Source organism: Seriola aureovittata, chromosome 7 (assembly GCF_021018895.1).
Source record: "Seriola aureovittata isolate HTS-2021-v1 ecotype China chromosome 7, ASM2101889v1, whole genome shotgun sequence".
NCBI classification, from domain to species: domain Eukaryota; kingdom Metazoa; phylum Chordata; class Actinopteri; order Carangiformes; family Carangidae; genus Seriola; species Seriola aureovittata.
In genome coordinates this window covers 701,826-723,182 of record NC_079370.1, presented here as the reverse complement: position 1 = coordinate 723,182, position 21,357 = coordinate 701,826, and the positions used below count along the sequence as shown (strand labels likewise).

The 21,357-nt window shown below is 40.2% G+C and overlaps 2 protein-coding genes across 3 annotated transcripts; one reads left to right on the top strand and one right to left on the bottom strand.

Annotated features, from left to right (window-relative positions):
* Window positions 1-2: 2 nt before the first annotated feature.
* Window positions 3-19,789, top strand: bag6 (BCL2 associated athanogene 6). 2 transcript variants are annotated; one of them, XM_056379866.1, is made up of 25 exons: window positions 3-127; window positions 1,198-1,285; window positions 1,385-1,502; window positions 2,212-2,426; window positions 3,194-3,256; window positions 3,340-3,462; window positions 3,562-3,758; window positions 4,011-4,143; window positions 4,670-4,870; window positions 4,960-5,050; window positions 5,512-5,562; window positions 6,009-6,355; window positions 6,454-6,526; window positions 7,206-7,576; window positions 8,500-8,758; window positions 8,891-9,060; window positions 9,311-9,364; window positions 10,015-10,123; window positions 10,374-10,498; window positions 17,054-17,188; window positions 17,440-17,496; window positions 17,600-17,824; window positions 18,447-18,554; window positions 18,643-18,789; window positions 19,192-19,789. In XM_056379866.1, the coding sequence occupies exons 2-25, from the start codon at window positions 1,205-1,207 to the stop codon at window positions 19,285-19,287; spliced, it is 3,549 nt and encodes a 1,182-aa protein (XP_056235841.1). In that variant the 5' UTR covers window positions 3-127; window positions 1,198-1,204; the 3' UTR covers window positions 19,288-19,789. The 2 variants fall into 2 exon arrangements, with proteins under 2 accessions (XP_056235841.1, XP_056235839.1); XM_056379864.1 differs by having other exon boundaries at window positions 4,960-5,182.
* Window positions 10,778-17,044, bottom strand: LOC130171746 (uncharacterized). Its single transcript, XM_056379867.1, has 4 exons — window positions 16,066-17,044; window positions 14,534-14,689; window positions 14,363-14,442; window positions 10,778-14,228 (listed from the first exon to the last, which is right to left on the bottom strand). Exons 2-4 carry the CDS (start codon window positions 14,670-14,672, stop codon window positions 12,915-12,917), a joined length of 1,533 nt encoding a protein of 510 aa, XP_056235842.1. The 5' UTR covers window positions 14,673-14,689; window positions 16,066-17,044; the 3' UTR covers window positions 10,778-12,914.
* Window positions 19,790-21,357: the final 1,568 nt, after the last annotated feature.

Genomic DNA, 21,357 nt, shown 5'->3' with positions numbered 1-21,357 from the left:
CATCCGTGAAGCCTGGTAGCTTCTGGCAAGTACCAGAGCTTGTACTAGGAAGTAATTTGCGTCTTATTTGGTGATAAGAAACAGCTGCATACACTGGATAAGTTGAAAGGATATTACAGCTTTTAAGGTAACCGCTAAACAACACGGTTTTCATGAAAAGAAAGCACTCGGTTGTCTCTGATACAATAAGCTAATTGTAACGTTTAGTTTATTTAGCATTAGCTTAGCTCTCTTAGCTTCGTTACAAACGCCTGCCTGTTTCCCAAGTTAAGCTAAGCTAACTCATGCTAGCAAGCCAGTGGTAACTAACGATAGCTGGCTAACGTAATCCGGTTATGGTTTGGGTTACATAGCATTGTTCAAAGTGTTGAATTAATGTTTACATTTAAAATATACGTCCGAACGAGCAAGCGATAGATACGCTGACTTAATGTAACTACCGCTAACCCCTCAGTAGATTCAGTAACTGTTTGAAACAGTTTCAGATTTAAGAAACCTTTTGTCTATTTGTGAAAACACAAAAAGGGCTTTTTGACAGCTTTTCCCATCCAAACATCATCAGACACAGTTTCGATAAAAGCCACTATACTTAGATCCGTTAAATTACAGTAGATTCACAGTGAGAGTTCAGAGACTGTTTAAAACACACTTTCAGATTTTTGAAACGTTTAATCTATTCAGAATTTAACCAGACCAGGTTAAAACCCATTTTATTTAGAATTGTCAAACCTGTACACGATTAACAAGTAGAGTCCAGTACCTGTTTAAACACAGTTTCAGATTTTTGAAACCATCCGTCTACTGTAAAGCGATTATTTTTGAGTTTTGCATTAGTTGGTTGGACAAAAACAATCGAAGGATGTCAATTTATAGACTTGCCAATTAGTCAAATCGTTGACAGAAATATTCAACAGTTTAACTGAAAATTACAGCCCAACAAGTGATTACTGATGTATAAGTGGGTCTTATCTTATTGCCAGTATGTGGGTATAATAACTTTGTCGCCCAACAAGTACCAAGAATTGTCGCTGCATAAATAAGGACCAGTTTGGTGGTGATGGTTGTTTATTTTATGCATTGATACTAAAAATTGTTTTATATAATGTTATCAGATTTTTTAAAACTAATATCAATATTTGCCTTTAATCCAATATCAGCTGGGCTTTAATTTCTGGGATACATTATGTTATGATACAGGAACACCATGGAGGAACAAACTGCAGACATAGAGGTGACAGTCAAAACATTAGACTCCCAGAGCCGGACCTACACTGTTGGTGCTCAGGTAAATCATAATTTCCTACTGCAAAATCAGAAGTGAATTCTCATTTTCAGTCAGCCTTTGGAGTCATGTGACTAACATCTGTTCCATCTTCTTTTTTAGTTGACCGTGAAAGAGTTCAAGGAGCATATTGCTCCTTCAGTGGGTATTCCTGTGGACAAACAAAGGCTGATCTACCAGGGTAGAGTGCTACAGGATGAAAGGACTCTGGCAGACTACAGTAAGTAATTAAGGGGTTAAATAAAGAAATGTGGAACTTGATTTTATCTTGTGTCAAGGGTATTTTTAGATTTATTTCTACATATTTTTAGGTACAGCACTACTGCAGATCTCTAAAATGTGTTTTTCTCGTGTATTTATGATTACATACACATTGTTTCTCAACATGTGGCTGTACATGTTGGCATATAAGTAAGAATTTACTTCTAGGCTAGCTCCTTCTTAATTTTATTTACTTTTTATGCAACTTTGGTGTATTTTGCTGTTTTATAGGATCACTAACATGGGAGAAAGTAATGACAGAATTGGATGGTAGAGTTACAAAAATAGGTTGAATAATCAAGTAGTTTATTGGCAGAAAATTTTTTAGAAACAATTTTTTTTATTAATTAGGTTTCAGATTTCAATCAAATATGCCAGACTTGATGGTTCCAGTTTTTCCAACAAAAGCTATATAAAGAAATCACTTTGGACTCAGGAAAATTCTGATGTTTATTTTTCACTATTTTCTGATGCTTGAGATCAAAGAACTAATGGAACAATCGGTAAATCGATATATAATGAAAATATTTGTTATATGCAGCCTCATTGCATAGCATTATTAGGTCTCAAGTGCCCACTTGAGCTCCTTTTTAAACAAATACAGCAGCTCAGTTAACACACTATTTTATGTGCGCAGGTGTAACTATAGTTCTCTGTTGTTGTCCCAGATGTGGGTGGCAAGGTGATACACCTTGTGGAGCGGGCACCCCCTCCGCCCTCTCAGCCTGGCTCAGGGTCAGGAGGCACTTCAGCTGACAGCGGGCCCTCCTCGTCCTCCCAAGGTACATCCCAAGTGCCTCCACATGATCGCAATGCTAACAGCTATGTAATGCTCGGCACCTTCAACCTTCCTGTCAACATCATGGATCCCCAGCAGATACAGGTAGGTCTGCTTTGTGACTTGTTTAGGGCTGTTCAGTCCAATAACATTTATACTTTACCTGAATCATTATGGTGTACTTTTCATTGTTTTTGTCAGATTTCTTTGTGATCTCTGTGAATGATTTCTGATATTCCTGAGCATTCATATAAAAAAAGCTAATTTGAGTTTCAGCTTCCCATATAATATACAGTCCAGTGTGATAAACTGCAACTCAAAAAGCCAGCATGTGCTTATTCTATACCCAGACAGATATCATCACATACATGCAGTGGAGGAATGTTCTCTGGTTCGGTTACACCTATACAATCTGTTGTAATTCAATAAAATGGTTCCATATTTTGATTTATAGTTTTTGTTGACATTGTTGGAAAATTGTTGTAAATTCACACATGTTTATTACTGAGGTCATAGTTAAAGGTCGTACTGGATTACATTATATTGAGAGATTTTTATTCTCCCTGTTTACATACATTAGAGGGGTAGAATAGTAAAAACATCTCTGAATATAATGCCGTCCAGCACAACACCACCACAAACTATGACCTCAATGCTAAAACAGATTGAATATTCAAACATTATAAGAATCATAAAAGTCAGTCAGTTGCCTTTTTGGCAAAACAGTTGTATAAGATTGCATTAGACTAAACAGGTTTACTTAACAGAGTGGTCCCTGAATGTATGTTGCCCAGCTTTAATCATGTTTCATTTCATGTCAGTCAGAAGGTTTTCTTTGTATGTTAATTCTGTATGTTGTTGTTATTGTTTAGATGTCAGTCCAGCAGATGGTGGGAGAGAATGCCAGGAATGCCAGAGTCACAACCAGCACTGGGGTGAGATACTATGTCTGCTGATTGTATACAATCCCACACAACATTACTTTGTGTTTTGTTAACTGTCACCTTCTCTGTTTCAGAGCAATGGGTCCGTGAATGTGCACATTGATATGGACCAGCCAGTGCAGAGTGAGCCTAGGCTGAGGCTGGTGCTAGCTGAAAACCTGCTGAGGGACGTCAATGATGTCATCCACCGAATGGAGGTGAGAGCTCAACCTTCAAATTATTCCATCAGCAAAGCTCCAGAGAAATTGCTGCCTTATCAGTAACAAATATGCCTCCTATATTGTGTTTCCTTTCAGGGTCGACAGAGCGACTCAACCTCCCAAACAGAGGCAGCTTCGGCTGCTGCCCCCCCTCCTCCCTCGTCTTCGTCTACCACCTCCACTCCATCTCCTTCTTCCCAGCCCATGGACACCTCCCCACCTCCAACAACTCCCCCACCTCCACCCACCTCTTCAGCACAGTCTGAGGGACCAACACCCCAACCTGGACCCAAGTGAGATCATCTTCCTCAGTGACTCAGATTGTTGCTTATACCACACAGTTGTGTGTGGATTCACACAAGCAATTCTATTTTTTTTATCTACATTTTCTTATTTGGCAGACGCTTTTACACAACGCGACTTACAAGTTCACTCTAAACCTTTCTAAGTCTAAGTTCTAATTTGAGAAGAACTTGAAATTATTTGGGATAGAATCGATGCATTGTGTTTGATTGTGACCAGCTTTGATTTCCTTTGCTCCCCAGTCACCCCAGCCCAGCTGAGTTGGCAGAGATGTTGTCTGAGCTACGGAGGGTGGAAGAAAGACTGCAGCCCTTCATCCAGAGAGCTCACACCATCCTGGAGACAGCCACCACTGCAGAATACAACAACAATACAGTAGGATTCAAACAGCCAAATAATAATTAACTGGTGATCTTTAGTACATGTCTGAAATAGATGCTCTTTATCAGGGTGCCAGGATATAGTAAAAACAATTTAACACAAATCATAAAATCTGTAATAGCCTGAGAGTAGATTGATGTTATGGTGATCATAAAATTATTTTTGTATTAGTTTTTTAAGTTGTGGTTGTATATTTTATTTTAATTAATTTCTGTATCATATTAAAACTTAAAATCAGTTCAGATTAGGGCACAATGATAACGCCTGTGGAGAAACATGGACTTGTACGTGCTGCTTAAGAACAAATTCTTTCATGAGTAGTTCCATGAGGCCCAGTGTGCAGGAATCCTCATTTATATTAAAGTTTGATTAGTACCAATAGCAATGCAATTGAAATCTAACCTTAGCTTGTTTATATTTTATTTCTGTAACTTTTTATGGTGAAAAGGCCTGGAGTTTTTAACAGATTATCCTGTTGTTATTCAAAAAGTTACTCAAGCTGGTTTGTTTTCTGCCACAGGAGAGAGAGGAGGATCAGCGAACTCTCATCCTGACATGGGAGTGTCTCCGTCTCCTTGGTAACGCCCTTGTGGCCCTCAGTGACCTGCGACTGAACCTCATGAGCCCTGTACCCCGCCACCTACATGTGGTGCGCCCTTTTTCCCACTATGCCACCCCGGTCACTCTGCCTGGAGCTGTACACCACCACATCCCAGTGCAAGTAAGTGAACACAAGCATATTTTGATTAGAAGTAATTAATGCAAACCTTTGATTCATCAGGCTGATTGTCCTTGCATCTTCACCAACAGATGAACCTGGGTGCCACAGTGACTGTTGGGGCTAATGGCACTGAGGGACAAGCACCGCCTACTCAGTCGACTGGCCAATCAGAGCAGGCAGGTCAGGGACAGACCTCTCCCCCACAATCTTCCCCGTCCAATCAGCAGGCTGGACAGGGACAGGCCGGCCCCCGGGTCATCAGGATCAGCCACCAGGCAGTACCGGTGGTCATGATGCAGATGAACACGGACGGTGTGTTGTCCCGTATCCACCACTGATTGAATGTTCCACTTCATCAAAGCTGTTTGTGTGTCTTTTTACTGTGCAGTGCATCGGAATGAAATCAATGCATATATTGCAACACTTCATTGCCCATGCTCTGCTGTCACAAGCATTTTCTGAGTGACCTAAAGAAAGGGACATGTTTCATTATAAGCTTAAATCTCATAAGACTTTTCCCCCCATGTGTTGTGAATGATGGCTCTGTTATTACAAATGCACTTCTGTGGAGCGTAATATATCGACAAGTTCTGCAGGATTGTTCCAACGTTTTGTGTTGTCGTTTTTGTGTATGTGTGCAGGCCCAGGTGCAAACCCTGCAGCAGCTGGTCAGCAAATGCCTGGACAACCAGGTAAAGGCCAGTTGATTGTACATTTGGCATACTATAGTTTTAATGTAAACCTTTTTAAGTCCAGTTTTTACATTTCTAACACTAAAGTTCATTAAAGCATTCTGGCTGGAAAGATTAGTCAAAAAATTGATTAATTGATTTATTTAATCAGCAACTATTTTAATAATTAGTTCATTGTTTCAGTCAATTTTAGAACAAAAATTCCAAATATTTGATGGTTCCCACTTCTCAAATGTAAAAATTTGCTGCCTAACATTGTAGAAAATTGAGTACGCTGGGGTTTTAAACTTTTGCAAAACAAGACATTTCAAGACGTGGAAATTAGGATGGACATTTTTCACTACTTTCTGATGAAATGATTATGTTTTGATAATGAAAATTATTATTAGTTGCAGCCCTGAAGCCCCCTTTCTGCCAATAACAAATGTAAATTATGCATTTCTCAGGTGCCCTCCCCCCCGACTTTATGCGAAATCTTATGCAGCAGATCAGCCAATACGCTGCTGCTGTAGCTACTAGTGCTGCCACGGCTGCTGCCACTGGCCAGCCAGTCCCACCCCAGCCCACCCCTCCTGGCTACAGCTCCACAGCCAACTCCTCAACTACTACCACGGGTCCGAACACACCCACCACCACCCCTACTGCTCCGCCACCACCTCCCCATACGGGCCCCCAGGCCAGGGTCGTGTTCACTCGACCCCCCTTCGCACCAAACATGCCCCCTCCAGCCTTCGGTACCCGGGGAACCACCATTAATGTGAGGGCTGCCATGCCAGGCCAGCAGCCAGGACAGGTGGGTAGAGTGTTTTCTGTTTCAGTTCCTGTTTGCTTTTTGAGGCCGATTGTCAACATGATCAACATTTGAGACTAATAATAAATCTTGCTCCACAGGCTTTCAACCCTGCTGCTCTCAACCAGATGATTAGTGGACTAGTTGGACAACTTCTGCTGCCAGGACAAATGGGTAAGCTCTTCCTTTTGTTACATTTAGATTTTGACTGTATTAGCAGCATTTTTCTGTAAATACAATCACTTAATGTTTAAAGGTATACTATGCAGGATTTATTGGTTGCTGTTTGGAAGCACAACATACAAAGTTATCCCATCCCCCTCAGCTCAACCAGATGCAGAGAGCTAGGGACGTTGGCGAGAACAATGCATGTAATCAGAGAAATTGTTTTCATGGTGGTTGTATTCTAAGGCATGAATAAACATGCCCACACCTCTGCACAACCCTCTCTGCTCTGTGTTTGTCTGTAGCTCAGCCCAGCCCAGCCCTCCGTCAAACAAACACACAGACCAGCAGCTCCTCATACATCTATGACACAGACATTGTAACATCCTGGGTAACCTGGCCGCTTCACTTGTGCACTGTTTTTAGCTGGGGGCTACACACCCACTGCCCAAAGCTTGCAGCCCAGAAACATCCCGAACATAGCAAAATAAGAAGAAAATATAGTCAGGGTCTCTGCAGATAAAACCCTGCCACACACTTCTCTTGGGTCATAAGTGATGATTGAGAGGGATTACTTTTGTATGAGTCTGTAGATTGTTTTTTAGGAAAATCTTGCATAGTATAACTTGAGAAAAGATTTTAAATGATTGCTGTCAATCAGTGATATTCCAATCTGTTTTTTTCACAGCTGGTCAAACTGTCACATCTTCCCCCCCCTCCTCCTCCTCCTCATCCACATCCACATCCACATCCACATCCTCCTCTTCCTCCTTTTCCTCCTCATCTCAAACCTCCTCCGCCTCCTCCTCCTTTTCTTTCTCTGCCTCGGGTCCAACACCTCCGTCTACTGCAAGCACTGCGAGTCCACCGAGCCAGCCTGAGACCAACCCCAGTCAGGCCCAATCCCAGGAGATGCCCCCAGACCTCAGCCAGCTCCTGGGTTCTCTCCTGGGGGTGGCTGGTGCAGCTGGTGCAGGCCCTGGAGGAGCCCCTTCTATCACTGTCACCACATCTGGTGTCCCAGCCTTCATCCAGGGAGTGAGTGAATTCATGCAACAGGTCAGTGCTTGAACATTTGACCTGAGTGCACTTTATAAACTTTGGTGGAAAATTGCATTTGGATATGACTCACATCAGAATTTGCGTGTCGTGTATAATCCAGAATAACGTGCATACACATCACGTGGAAGTAATTAATTTGACAAGTGCAGCACAATTCATGCTACTCAATTTTTTGTTGGGGACTCTGCAATCCTAAAAACATCTTAAAACTAGCCAGCAATGATTATACATTACCTAGAATCAGAGTAACAGGTTTCGTCAACATTTTTTAAAAACTTTTATCTGCTGTGTTCTCCATTTCATTGTGACTTTCCAAAGGATTTTTCTTCCACCTTGTAGACATCCCCAGCTACAACATTATCAGTGTGTGGTAATAAACCACCCTACACACTTAACAGCATTGTAAGGAGGAACAGAGTGACTCAATCATTGTCTGTTGAACTGCGCTTTTTTGGTGCTGATTGAAATTTTTTGTCTGTTGCACCGAGTATCGGAAATTGTGCCAGAAGTACCAAAAGTTGGCATTGAATGTTTGCTAAGATTTGTGCTCTTTTTTTAAACAATTTTTTACTATAATTTTGCCAGTTTGAAACTAAATTTGAAACTTTTTTTTAGTTGTATAACTGTTGTTTTCACAACTTTGAACAACTGAGAAATTAGATTTTTGTTAAATGCAACAAAAGGACTTTGTAGAAAGTGATTTTACTATTTGTTAACATTGTGTTGGCACTAGTATTGAAAAATTTCAAATGATACCCAGCCTTAATCATCACCATGTCTCCTAATGACCCACTAGAGGACAGATAGGCTGACAGTGAGTGTTGTTATTTGTGCTATACATATAGTTCTCTCCATTTAAAAAATCACTTCTATTTCAAGTAAGGCAAAGTAATGTTCACAAATCCTCATCTCATTTCTAGGCCCAGCCGATCTTTTCTCCACCCCAACCTCCCTCTGGTACTACTCCAGCTCCCGGTACAGGGCCCAACCCAATGCCTAACCCGTCTGCAGCAGCCGAAGCCCTCAACCCAGAGTTGTTCACAGGCATCGTGCGTGGCGTTCTGAGCACCATGATGGGCTCTCTGGGCCAAGCCCAGAACGACACAGAGAGCATTGCTCAGTTTATGCAGAGGTTGTCACAGGCAACCAACATCTTCATCAGTCCTGAGGATCCTACCGGTAAAGAATATCACATTATTTAGTCAAGGAGCATATCAGAAGATATTTTACCTGAATTTCACTCCTATTGATCATTTAATTTCCTTTATCTTCTTTTATTTTTGCTTTTTTTTTTCCAATTATGGTTCTTAGGGTTTTTTGGAGAGCTGCTGATGCTGGTGTGCCAGACGTTCACCATGTCAGACCTGGTGATGCTGCTTCATGGTCAGCACCAGCCGCTGGGTCGCATCCAGCCTCAGCTTTCCCAGTTCTTTACCCAGAACTACCTCAATGGAAGAGAGCCCACTGACCAGAACATTGCTGTCAGTACTACTCACCAGAAATGATTTGTGTTAACTTCAGATGGATTACCTGTCTTTAAATACTAATAATAATAAATGTGAAAAAATGGCTAGTGCTAATGTAGCTTTCATTACAGGTCACATGTTTGATGGCTTATCTGCTTTATTTTTTTGTGTAATTAACCAGTAAATGTTATGTTTTTGTTGTCTTCTTCCTCTGTGTGCTGTCATTATCTTGTTTTTCCTCATGTCCTCTTCTTTCCATCTCCAGGAGGCTGCCAACAGTCTTGTCAATGAACTGGAGGAGTACATCACAGAAAGCTTTGTAAGTCCTTGATGTCCACTCCCCTTCCAGTAAAATACAAAACAGTTATTTACACTACAAGATATTAATCTACCACAGATAAAACATGTGACATCCAGCACAACTAAGTCTGTCTGTTGTTGTAGTGTACATAGTTTGTCATTGTCACTTAATGTATAATAGTGGACACTAAACAGGGCTGTGATGTTACACAATAAATTAGCCTACTTTATTGTTGGACAACAACTTTTGTATGCATTATGGATAATTTGAGCCAAATGTACTGGGTAAAATATTTCTCACAAGGTCGATCCAACAACACGTTTTATATATTTAACCAGGTAAAGTTCCATTGAGATTAAAAATCTCTTACAGGAGCGTACGGGCCAAGAGAGCAGCAGTACATAGAACATAAAACATAGAGGTTACAAACAGCATGGACCACAAACCTATATTGAAATAGATGAAATGAAAACATGTGTTCTGGGTGATAATGTAAAACTCTTAAAATTATAGTAGTGAATATATTGTATTATGGAAGTATCAAGAATAGAATAGATTCAAATTCTAGACAGATAATAGTTTATAAGGAAAACAAAAACAATCAAATGTTGAAATGCTGTGCCATCTTTTCTTCAAGTAATTGTAACCTTCTCTCTCACCTCTCACAGAGAGAGTCTTCGGTCACCGTGTTGGAGGGCGTTGATGTTACTCAGACCAACATGTCTTTCTTCAAACAGCAGCTGACTCGCATCGCCACACATATTCTGCGTTGCAGTGGTAAACTTCTTTTTTTCCCCGTTTCCAGTTCACTGTATGTGTTGAGCTTTTTGTTCCACTGGTTGTGTTAAAGTATAGGTTGCAGCACTAGAAGTAAACCAATTTGCATTATTTATCAGGAATACTGCTGTGAGGTGAATTAGTAAAATTAACCACCACAAAGTGCACTGTCTCCTTAGCAAATGTGGTACTTAACTGTAAGGGAATTTGTTATTGGAATAAATGATTGAGTATATTATTTTTTTTCCAGATGACTCCTTTGGGCCCCAGTTGCTACAGATGTGTAACCAGGCACTGTTTGAGTGTCTTGCCCTCAACCTGCACTGCCTGAGAGGAGACCAGAGAGCTCTTACTGCAGTCATCAACCACCGAATAGTTAGTACACAATGTTTCACTAAATCACTCACTGTTTCTTTCTGCTGAGATTCAGGTCTCTGATCAGCATGGAGCAGATGCCAGATGAAACATGTTAGCCAAATGATATCAAATTTTGTGCTTTATGAAAATGTAGGTACACTCATGTCTACTTGTAAGTAGGCATTGATACCAGATTAGTACACTTGCAAGTGCTTGTGACAGTAAATGCACAAGAAAAAAAGCATAAAATATATTAAAAGTCTGTGTATTAAAGTAATGAGTAAATGCACCTTTAGATTTATGCAGCGGACTGAGTTTATTCAGCAGAGTTTCCACAATACACTACAAGCAGGGCCATTTTAAGTAACATAACCATAAATTACACAAGTTAAGCGAAACCAGATCCAGAGTTTCAAAGGAGACTTTAACTGGCTCGTGTGAAACCAGTGCTAGATCCCAGTAAGTGGTGAGGGAGCATGACACTGGCTTGTGTCTCCGTGCGTCATTTTAGGAAATGTTTCATCAGAGGGTGGCTAAACACTGATCTGTCACTGAAGCCCTCGTGCCAGGACGAAATAGCAGTAATGTATGTTTTAACTGTGTTGAAGGCCAGGTGTACCGTTGTGACATATTTGAGGTTAGGTACAGTGATGAGAGGAATCACCCCCTGAGAAAGTACTTGAAAACTGTTATGGATACACTGTAAACGCTCCACGATGATGTACTAGAAACTGTTTGCGCCAAATCATTTTGAATGAGCAATGGCCAATAAGAAAAGGCCAACATTTGGCCGGATGACCAGTGGTGTAACTTCATCACCAGTTGGTCGCAGACATTATCGGATGTAGCGCTGGGCTGTGGTTGGCCGAGCCAATAATCAGGTTAAAGTTTGGAAAAACAAAAAACGATGTTCAACTCTCAAAAACTCAGCTAATATGCTTCATCAGGACCATGTGGATCTGGTTTGTTCTAGTTTGATCAGATAGTGGCCTAACAACCAATCACATAACAATGACTGATCAGATTCAAATACTGAGAAATCCATAGTCATAGCAGGAAAAGTGTAGGCGTTACTAATAACATTAACAATAATTGTTTTATTAAAGTGCTTCCATAAGCCATGAAATAATGACATCAGCCTTCTAAAATTCATACAGCTCTACATCCCGTATGAATTGTCTCAGTACTATGTTGCCACCGCTATTGTTATTGTGAACTTTTATTATTATTTATTATTTTATTATTATTTAGTTGTATGTTAAATTAAATACTGATTCATTCCTAAATGCTGCAGGTGCCGTATGCAATGTTACTTAGTATTAATAAGTAAAACTCTGTAATACAGATTCAGCATATTTATTTCCACCAGATCCAGATTATTATCTGGATCTGAACCAAATAGTACAAATTCAGATGTCAACACCATAAATATGTCCGATCTTTTTTTTTTACATCAAGATCCATATATTATTACCTGAGGAATGGATGAAAATGGGGGAAAATGCCGTACCTTTCATAAAGTTATAAAAAAAAATTCCTGAATCTGGTCCTTTAACCGGATCTGTATCAGAATTTAATGGGTTCTTCCTTGGCCCATGCATCAACCCTTCACTAAGTGCAAACAAACAAACCAAACAGAAAGACAGACACAGGGGAAAACATAAACTTATAAACTCCTTGGTGAAGGTAATAAAAGTTTTTGTATGCAACAAAAGACTGAAAAGTAGTACTTATGAAAAACACGTGTTTAAAGGTTAAGGAATATATTGCACTACTATTGAGAAGTTTTTATATAAAAAAAGGGACATCATCCCTCAGTTTTAGGTGTAAGGCACCGCAGCCAATCATACTGCTAACGGTCAGTCATCATTCACATGAACTTGAACATTTTTGAATGCATTTGGCTGTATAGAAACAAAACAGTCGTGGATAAAGCTCATGCCAATATATACAAGAAAGGCCCATTTAAATATTTACATGCATCAATATATTGTTCATTCTGTATCAGTTTGCATCTAAAACCCAATATAAACCTTACTATATGATACCTTCACTTTAATACTTAGTATTAATAACATATTAGTCATATGACCCAAACCTGACATGACCTGTGTAAATTGAGGTATAAATGCGCATCAACCTGTACCAAAAAACTCCACTGACATGTACAGAGAATAACAAAGTCAGAAGACACAAACAAAACAAAAAAGGCCTGGTGATGAAGATACATTCTCCTGTATAGAGCCTAGGGGAATGTGTGGTCTCTCTCCTCCCCAGATATGTAAAAACTAAGTCTAGTTCCAGCTCCCAGTTAACAGTTTCACTCACTGTGTGCAGGCTGTGCTGTGGGCCCCACTATGGGAGTCTTTACCACTTAAAGAGAACTGGGTTGCCTGGTGTTGTTCCGAACACTGGGCACCCTAGCTGAATACTACTACTGGGTACTACTACTAGGGCTGAGGAGGAGGCTGTAAGTACTGCATGGTGCCTCCACTTGTTCAGTCTTTAGAGCCTCTGTTGGTTTGTTCTTGTTCTCCTGGAGTCTGTTCAGGTTCTGTTGCTCTGCTGCCCTTTGCAGAGCTGTATCAACTGGGGGCTTCAAATCGCTGTCCTCAGTGGTGAACCACTCAGGACTTGGGGAAGGCATGTTCAAGAGGCTACAGGTGGGACTAGCTGTATTTGGTGTTTGTTCATCTGCTTCTGTCTTTACCTCCACTGTTATTGGCACCTGGACTGATCCTTCTTCACCTGGGTAGTCTGCTCCTGTCAGAAAAACTGTTGTTGTGTTCCCAAGAGGACTGAGGTCCAATTTGGGGGCAGTGCAGATGAATGATGGGTGCTGTTTAGATGAGTCAGGGAAATAGTTTCTTTCTGGAGACCTGGCTCCATCTCCATTCGATGAGTGGCCTTCACCAACCTCACAGGAGAAGGTGAACTGGGTCGGGTCATTTTCATCATTGCAAAGCAGATCAGTGAGGAGGTTGCACGGTACCTCCTCTTGTTCAGTCTTAACAGCCTCTGTTGGTTTGTTCTGGCTCTCCTGGAGCCTAGTATTTGTTTGTTCGGTAGCTTCCTGCACTGTAGCATGGTTTGCGCTTATTTCAATGGGATCTTTTTCTAGAATTTTTTGTCTGGTAGCTGCCTGTACTCTGGCATGTTTGGCTCTAAATCCAGTTGGATCTTTTTCCAGATGTTTTTGTCTAGTAGCTGCCTGCACTCTAGCATGTTTAGCTCTAGTTCCAATGGGATCTTTATCTAGGTTTTTTTTGTTGGTAGCTGCCTGTACTCTGGCATGTTTGGCTCTAAATCCAATTGGATCTTTTTCCAGATGTTTTTGTCTGGTAGCTGCCTGCACTCTAGCATGTTTAGCTCTAGTTCCAATGGGATCTTTTTCCATGTTCCTTAGTCTGGAAGCGGCTTGCTCCAAAGCGTGTTTTTGTCTAAATGTGATTGGATCTTCCAGTAATTGCCTTCGTCTGTAAGAAGCCTGAGCTTCAGTATGTTTTGATTTTCGTTTCACCTTTGCTTGTTTTTGTAAAGAATCCATGTCGTAATGAGTTTGGCATGTTTTAGATTTCTTCAAGTGTATTAGCAAATTCTTAAACTGGTTTTGACAGATCTTGCAAACAATCTGCTTATTTTCAGGACATTGGTCAAATAGATTTCCTGTGTGTTCCGCCTTTATTTCGTATTCCTCCTTTATTTCATGTTCCTCCTTCAGTGGATGACACAGAGGGCTGTCAACTCCCTGTCAAAAATAATTTTAACAGTGTTGAGTCATTTAATTCCATAGTGTCCAAGGGTTTATAATTGCATATAAGAGGGAAAAGTACCTGGCAACAGCATTAACCACAATAATTTCTGTAAAAATGAAAGAAGTACCTGGTAAATGACAGTGACTATCTCTTCAGCAGTTTGTGCAGGTAAACGTGGATGTTGATCCAGAGGCGCCGTTCTTTCATCTAGAAACATGTATCATTGGGAAGAAAATGGAAATACTGAGTACTTGTATAGTATTAATGAGTAAACTATTATAGACACAACAGTAGTCACCTGGAACTGGAAAGGCAGATGTGGAAGGTTGGCAGATTGGAGGTTGAGGACTGTGATGTATTGTTTTGTGGTGTTGTGTGGGAGGTTTGTGTGCTTCCCAGGAAGTCCACCCGGTAGTCATCACTAAGGTCAACACCATCCTGACACCTCAGGTGCCTGTGATTAGATAACATGACAGAATTTGGTTTGGATTTAATACTACATGGAGCAACAAGAATTACAGTCAGACATGATGGCAGTAGCTACGTTTTTTTAAATATCTGCAGGACAGTCCAAGTGACAGAATTATACACAACATGGTCCTGCACATGTTTCAAAGTAAAAGCCTTATGTCAGCATTAACAATGCAATTACAACAAACAGCAGAACAAACGGGGGCGGTTTAACAAAGAAACGTGCCATTATTAATACTTAATATGGAGAATTTTATTATTGTAGTTTGTAGATTGAACTGCTTGCAGAATTATGGCAGCTTTGTTTGGTTCAGTGATTGTAACGTTACATTATTAATACTGATAAGTCAACGCATGAGCATGTTTTATTGGTGTAGCTGGCCGTTTCTCTACTTAACAAATGTATTTAAAATAAAAAGTTAAAACTCTATATAGCCTACTTATGTCTGAATATACCGTTTTCTGGCCTCTTACTTAGTTGCTTATTTTTCATTTAATTATTTTAATACCTCAACTATTTATGTTGGCCATTCTTATTTCAACATTTCAATCCTGTTTTGTTTTTGTGGTTAGGAAAGGTGCATATATCGTCCGTGTGTTATAAATAAAGTTGGCTCAAAAAAAGTGAAAGAGCAGTCGGATTCTCGCTGCACCGCAGTTGTATATTCCTAAATCCTTATGAATTCTCCTTCACATTTTTCCTTGATCCCGACCTCAAGACGTTTTTCATCGAGGTCATGGAAATGTGGTCAGGAAAGGAGATTTTCTTTTGACTTTTCGACCACAGCCTCCGCTTCTCTACGTTACTTGACGTGGAGAAAATGGCGGAACTACACTACCAGAGCAGTGCAGCACCCGGACCATATACACGCCAGGGAACAGGCGGAACTCGCTGTTTAATGTTGTGTACTGACTGAAATTGTGTAACGTTGTATTTACTTCGCTTTTCACACGCAAACCAAGTCGTTGAGTGTTTGAGATAGATCCTAAGATTTACCGTGTTGTGCGTTGTACGTTTCACAGCTGTCATTGTGCAACGTTGTAGTTTCTATGCTTTTCACTTCTAAACAGCGCATGGATCCGAGGGCACTTTGTACAAATCTGAGGGCGAGGAATATAACACCGACAGTACCGTTTATAATCCGTGCGCACAGATTTCTAGCCCCAGTGTCTACACATGTGCAGATGGATGTTTTTTCCCGTGCGGGGCACGGGGGGCTCCGCACCTCTGAACAGTCAGTATGTTTCTGTAACGGGTAAGTTCGCAGGCCAAGCGAGCAGCCAAACATTTTGAACCGGCACTGCACGAGTAAAAAACACTTTCTGGCAAATGTATAACGTACTACGCATTTAACTTACCTTAATACTGCGAAAATATTCCGTTGTAATAAGTTTGGGTTTAGGTGCAGTCACGAGAGAGACCGATACACGGACTAGATGAAAACTGTCGTCGATCCGCTGTAAGAGCTGTCGGATGACGGAAGATGAATCGCAACGGCCAATAGGAAAAGTCTAACACTTAGCCGTCCAATGGTGTAACTTCCTCACTCAGTCAGTCAAGGGCATTCGTAGATGCAGTGCTGGGCCTTGGTCGGGCCAGCCCTAAACTATATCTGCATGTCTCCCCTAACATAATCTGTCAGACAGGTGGTTTGGTCTGTGTGTATTTTCAGCAGCATATATGCGACTGAATGATCACAGAAATATTGCAGGAATATCGCAGTCAGCAATGTGTCTCTTATTTCTGTTGCTGTAATGCAACTTCACATTGCTATTGGTCACTTTGATCACAAAGGTGGCACTACACTATAGAGTGTACTATAGGCTTCAATGCAGTATAAAATGGAGTATTTATCATATAGAGTGTTATATTATAGATCCAAGACTAAACTGACAGAAGGGCAGGACTGAGGAAAAAAAGGCGCAATTACAAATCCGTCCTCTACTTTAGCACCGGGCAGCGCAGGTCAAACCACAGGGATCTGCAGGTTATGGGTCAACCCACGCATCGCCACTACCTTAACTCTACAGCTGTTTACTCTTTCACCGTTTATTTTGTCTCCACCTGCATTTAATTTACCTACTCACTCTACAACTATCATTTCACATGTTCAAGACTCAGTTTATGTTAATATTTGAAATCATGTGGTGTAGCTCACAAGTTTGTACAGGAAAAACTCATTTTACAACCGATGAATCTAAACTACTGACAGCTGTCAACTATTGTGTTCTTGAAATGTTTTTGTGCAACTACAATGGTCATGTAAAAGAAAAAACAACCAAAGAGAGACTACAGAACAAAACAACTGTTGTTAAGTAAAACCTGAATTTTCTTTTGTGGTTCCAGCGGAGGATGTCCAGTGACATCAGCCCCAGCCTTGTCAACTGGATGACCAGCATGATGACGATGAGGCTGCAGGTCATTCTGGAGCACATCCCCATCACACAGGAGCAGATCCAGAACTACATAGTTCACACACAGGTATTGGTCCAGACACACAGTTTTTCAAATATTTATTTTATCTCATTATCAATGACTCTGTATCTGTAGATTTAATTTCTTGAATTTTACATTTGAAAATGTTATCAGTTTCCTGCACAACAGAATACATCTGCATATAACATGTTACCTGCAGCGAAAACACTGTCTTACCTGATGGCTGTTACATATCGTGTTACTTTGGACAGCAGGTCTGAAATGGCTAATAAATATTCGATGACATTCTTTTACAGAGAGATCAGTCTTCTGCCACTGGCACACAAGAGCCTGAACAAGCACAAAGTGCAACGGTAAGTGAGTCTTTAATATCCTTTTCAGATGAACTCAGTGCGACATTTTAGGTTTTGCTTTGCCTTTTAGTTTCCCTCATTTTGCTGTTCTCCACTTCAAAAGATTGGGGACACCCTCTCACCAGTTGCAGCAACCACAGCAGAGGAGGCCATGTCCGTGTCACCCAACACGAGGGCATCGTCACGGGAGACAAGGGTGTTACCTGGGGACCTGGGAGCCTCAGGAGGAGCCGCACCATTAGGTGGCGACATGGCAGCAGCGGGAGCTGAGGGAGGGAGTGAGGATTCTGCTGGAGAGTCAGAGGCCTGGGCGGCTGCTGTTCCACCTGTAAGAGCCCCCGCAGTTTGTTTACTGGTTTTATTTAACGTTTATCTTCTAATTTACCAGGACAGTGCAACAAAACATGTAGTCATGTCAACCCTTTCTTGGAAAGTTTCCTTGTTACTCTGGATAATCCAATGAACAAACTTGCAGCACTTTTATAGGAACTGTTTCTTCAGTAGACAATAGTTCCAGTGAAAACAGTTTTAGTGAAGTCTGAATTACTCAGAGTAATTGGTACATTGTCTCTGGAAAGACAAATTGAATGAGACTGTCTTAAAACAACAAGAGTCCATATGCACACTGAAAAAGTTTTCAATTCCAGTGTAAGAGATGGGGGACAAAATCCACATTAAACTTTAGCCAAAGCTAATATAATGCTTCTGCAGTCTGAATTTGTCAAATCAAGATTTAGTCTTTTTAGTACAAAATTCCCCCTTGTGGTTTCCCAGATTGTGTTTCCTTGCTGAGCTGTGGTGGAGTGATAATAGCACAAAGACGCTTTGATTGTTTTATTTGATTTATTGTTTTAAAAATGAGAACTGATCCTTTTTTTAAAAGATAACCCTGGTGACTCATAATCTTCATAAGACATATCTTCCTTGTGTATTTACTGTATGTGTTGTAGGAGTGGGTGCCCATCATCAGGTGTGATATGATGACCCAGAGGAAGATGAAGGCTCAGCCGCCGTTGTCCGATGCCTATTTGCACGGCATGCCAGCGAAACGCAGAAAGGTAATCAGATCAGTTGTAACCTCAGTCATGAAAAATGAGTGTCACCTGTCTTACCTTCTTTAAGTTGTGTGTACATGTGTGTTTTCAGACTGGACAGGGCGGTGGAAGCCTCCTCTCCCTCTCTGATGCAGTGAGTCAAGCAGCCAGGACAGCCGGAGTGAAGCCAATCACCTCTGCTGAGCGACTACAGGACGATCTGGAGACCCAGGAGCTGAAGGAGGCATATGCAGAACAGGTAACTGAATCCTACCTGTATCGTAGAACAAACCAGGGACAAACTACATATCATTTAGGCTAATAATGACCATAGTGTGGTCCTTTTTGTTTTGACAGATTTGCCCATGATTTGCTTCAGTTAGTATATCGTTTAATCATAATCTTCATTGCAGAGACTTACTTACTTTTACACTTTACAACCCAGGTGGTTAGACAGGTCTCCAATAACTTTATCGAAATTAATTATTTTCAAGGGACGAGAATGTGAGTATCCAATGTCCATAACAGTTTTGAAGATATATAATTAATCATTTTCAATTTTCAAGAAAAAATGCTGAAAAAGTCTTTTAGTTGTAGTTTATAGCTTCTTAATTGTGCTTGTATCTCCCACCATAATCCTGTCATCTTTTTGTTCTTGCAGGTTAAAGCCGACATCAAGAAAAGAGTGAGGGAAGACCCGGATTTCAACTCTCAGCAGTTTCCCAACGCACACAGAGCCTTCTCATCAGACTCATAAACAACTGCAATTGATAAGCGCTCTAGCTTTTTTTCATCCTCATCTGTATATTTTTTTGTTTTGGATCTTCATTGACTACCATTCAGTGCAGCCCCCCCCCCCCCAAAAAAAAAAAAAAAAAAAAAAATTTAAGCAGTTAGCAGCTCTCATGACTAATTGCCCAATGCTGTTGTGACTACTTCCCCAGTGCCTATTTATTGCTTTGTTTATTTCTGGTCCAACTTTTGCTGAGCGAATGTTCCTTATCAAAAAGGTATTATATTAGATTTAAGTTTGACTAAATCAGGTCACTTTAATTCTGTTTGCATACATGTGTACGTCTGTATTTCTTTTGCTTTCTTATCCTCGTGTTGCTTTGTTAATATGGAGCCTGAGTTCCCATTATCTAGTGGACTTTTGCCTTCCTCTCAATACTCTGATGCGCAGGAGTATACTTTCATGTGATGAACATGCTGTACAGGACATGAATGTACAGTAAGCTTAATAAAATCTTGATACAACAGACTGCTCTTTGATTTCTGGGTAAAACTGACAAATATTATGAACTGATATTAGCTTATTGTGGATATTCTGGTAAATAACATGAAATTGCAGTGCAGAAATGCCAAAGGTTTGTTTGGAATTTTAGGAATTGTGTTGCTGTTAGCACTGGTGGAGGAAGTATTTAAACCCTTTACGTAAGTATTCGCCTGTCTGCCTGTCCTGTACTGAAAATGCTAAATGGTAAAAGTATACAAATACATTCAGGAAAATGTATCTGAAGTAAAAATACTGAATGGAAGACTTGTATATCATCGTTATTAATTTTCCATTTTAATGTTGGTTGAGGTGGAGCTTTTATATTAAGCTCCAACTACTTTTCATTATGAATGAATCTGCAGATTATTTTCTTGATTAATTGATTGGCTTCAGAAATTAGTGAGAAATCTGACACCTTGATTTGTCCAACTAATAACTCGACAAATGTAACTAAAAAGAAAGAAGAAGAAATAAAAAATGTTAAAATGGTTAAAAGGCAAGGAAGCAAACCTTTACATTTGTGAACCAAGAACCATGAAATGTTTGGCATTTTTAAAAGAAAAAATACAGTCAAACATGTAATTGTTATATATGCTGTTTGGTAGTTTAGTCTATAGCAAATCATCTTTATGCACTTTGTATTTTTGTATGTAAAATGTCAAACTATTTTCTAAAGTAACTACAGCTACAATAATTGTAGTAAGTACAACTTAGTATACTATAACTTTTTATACCTTACTGTACTATGACATTTTTATGCCTTACTATATTATGATGTTTTTACACCTTACTATTTTAATTCCATACGAGACTGACCTTTTATGCCTTACTATACTATGATGTTTTTTAACATTTATATGCCTCACTATAGTATGACGTTTATTGCTATATTTATAGATAGATCGATAGAGAGATAGATAGATACTTTATTTATCCCCTAGGGGAAATGCATGTGTCCATTAGCTCATTGATAATAATAATAATAAAAACAGTTAATAATAAATAAACAATAATAATTAGATTAGCCCACTTCCTTCAGCTGAGGTGTTGTGTAGCCTGATGGCGGTGGGAACAAGGGATCTCCTGAACCTCTCTGTTCTGCAGCACAGTGAGATGACACATTTGATGCACCTGTAGCTGCTTCTCTGTCCTGCCAGAATGGATGAGAGGATGGTTGGGATTGTCTCATGGCCTCCATCTTACATTGCATGTGTCTCTCCACAACAGTAGTGAGTGAGTCCACGCTCCTGCCAAGCACAGACCCAGCCTTTTTTTTTTTTTACCAGCTTGTCCATTATCATTTTGTTCATGACTGACATGCTGCTGCCCCAGCAGACTGCAACATAAAACGGTACACAGCCCACCACTGACTGATAAAACATATGCAGCATTTCACTGCAGACGTCAAAGGACCTGAGCTTTCTGAGGAAAAAGAGACTTATTCCTTACTATACTATGACGTTTTTATACGTTGTTATACTATGTTTTTTTTTTACATTTTTATGTCTTAATACACTGTAACATTTCTCATGCCTTACTATACTATGACGT

What these genes read in the sequence shown, in the direction of transcription:
- bag6 (XM_056379864.1), top strand. Translation starts at nt 1,205, where the DNA reads ATGGAGGAACAAACTGCAGACATAGAGGTGACAGTCAAAACATTAGAC. An exon ending in CAGAATACAACAACAATACA is followed by an intron (nt 4,144 to 4,669) that starts GTAGGATTCAAA and finishes TTTCTGCCACAG; the next exon opens with GAGAGAGAGGAGGATCAGCG. An exon ending in TGCCAGCGAAACGCAGAAAG is followed by an intron (nt 18,555 to 18,642) that starts GTAATCAGATCA and finishes GTGTGTTTTCAG; the next exon opens with ACTGGACAGGGCGGTGGAAG.
- LOC130171746 (XM_056379867.1), bottom strand. Translation starts at nt 14,672, where the DNA reads ATGGTGTTGACCTTAGTGATGACTACCGGGTGGACTTCCTGGGAAGCA. An exon ending in ATCTGCCTTTCCAGTTCCAG is followed by an intron (nt 14,443 to 14,533) that starts GTGACTACTGTT and finishes ACATGTTTCTAG; the next exon opens with ATGAAAGAACGGCGCCTCTG. An exon ending in TAGTCACTGTCATTTACCAG is followed by an intron (nt 14,229 to 14,362) that starts GTACTTCTTTCA and finishes TATTTTTGACAG; the next exon opens with GGAGTTGACAGCCCTCTGTG.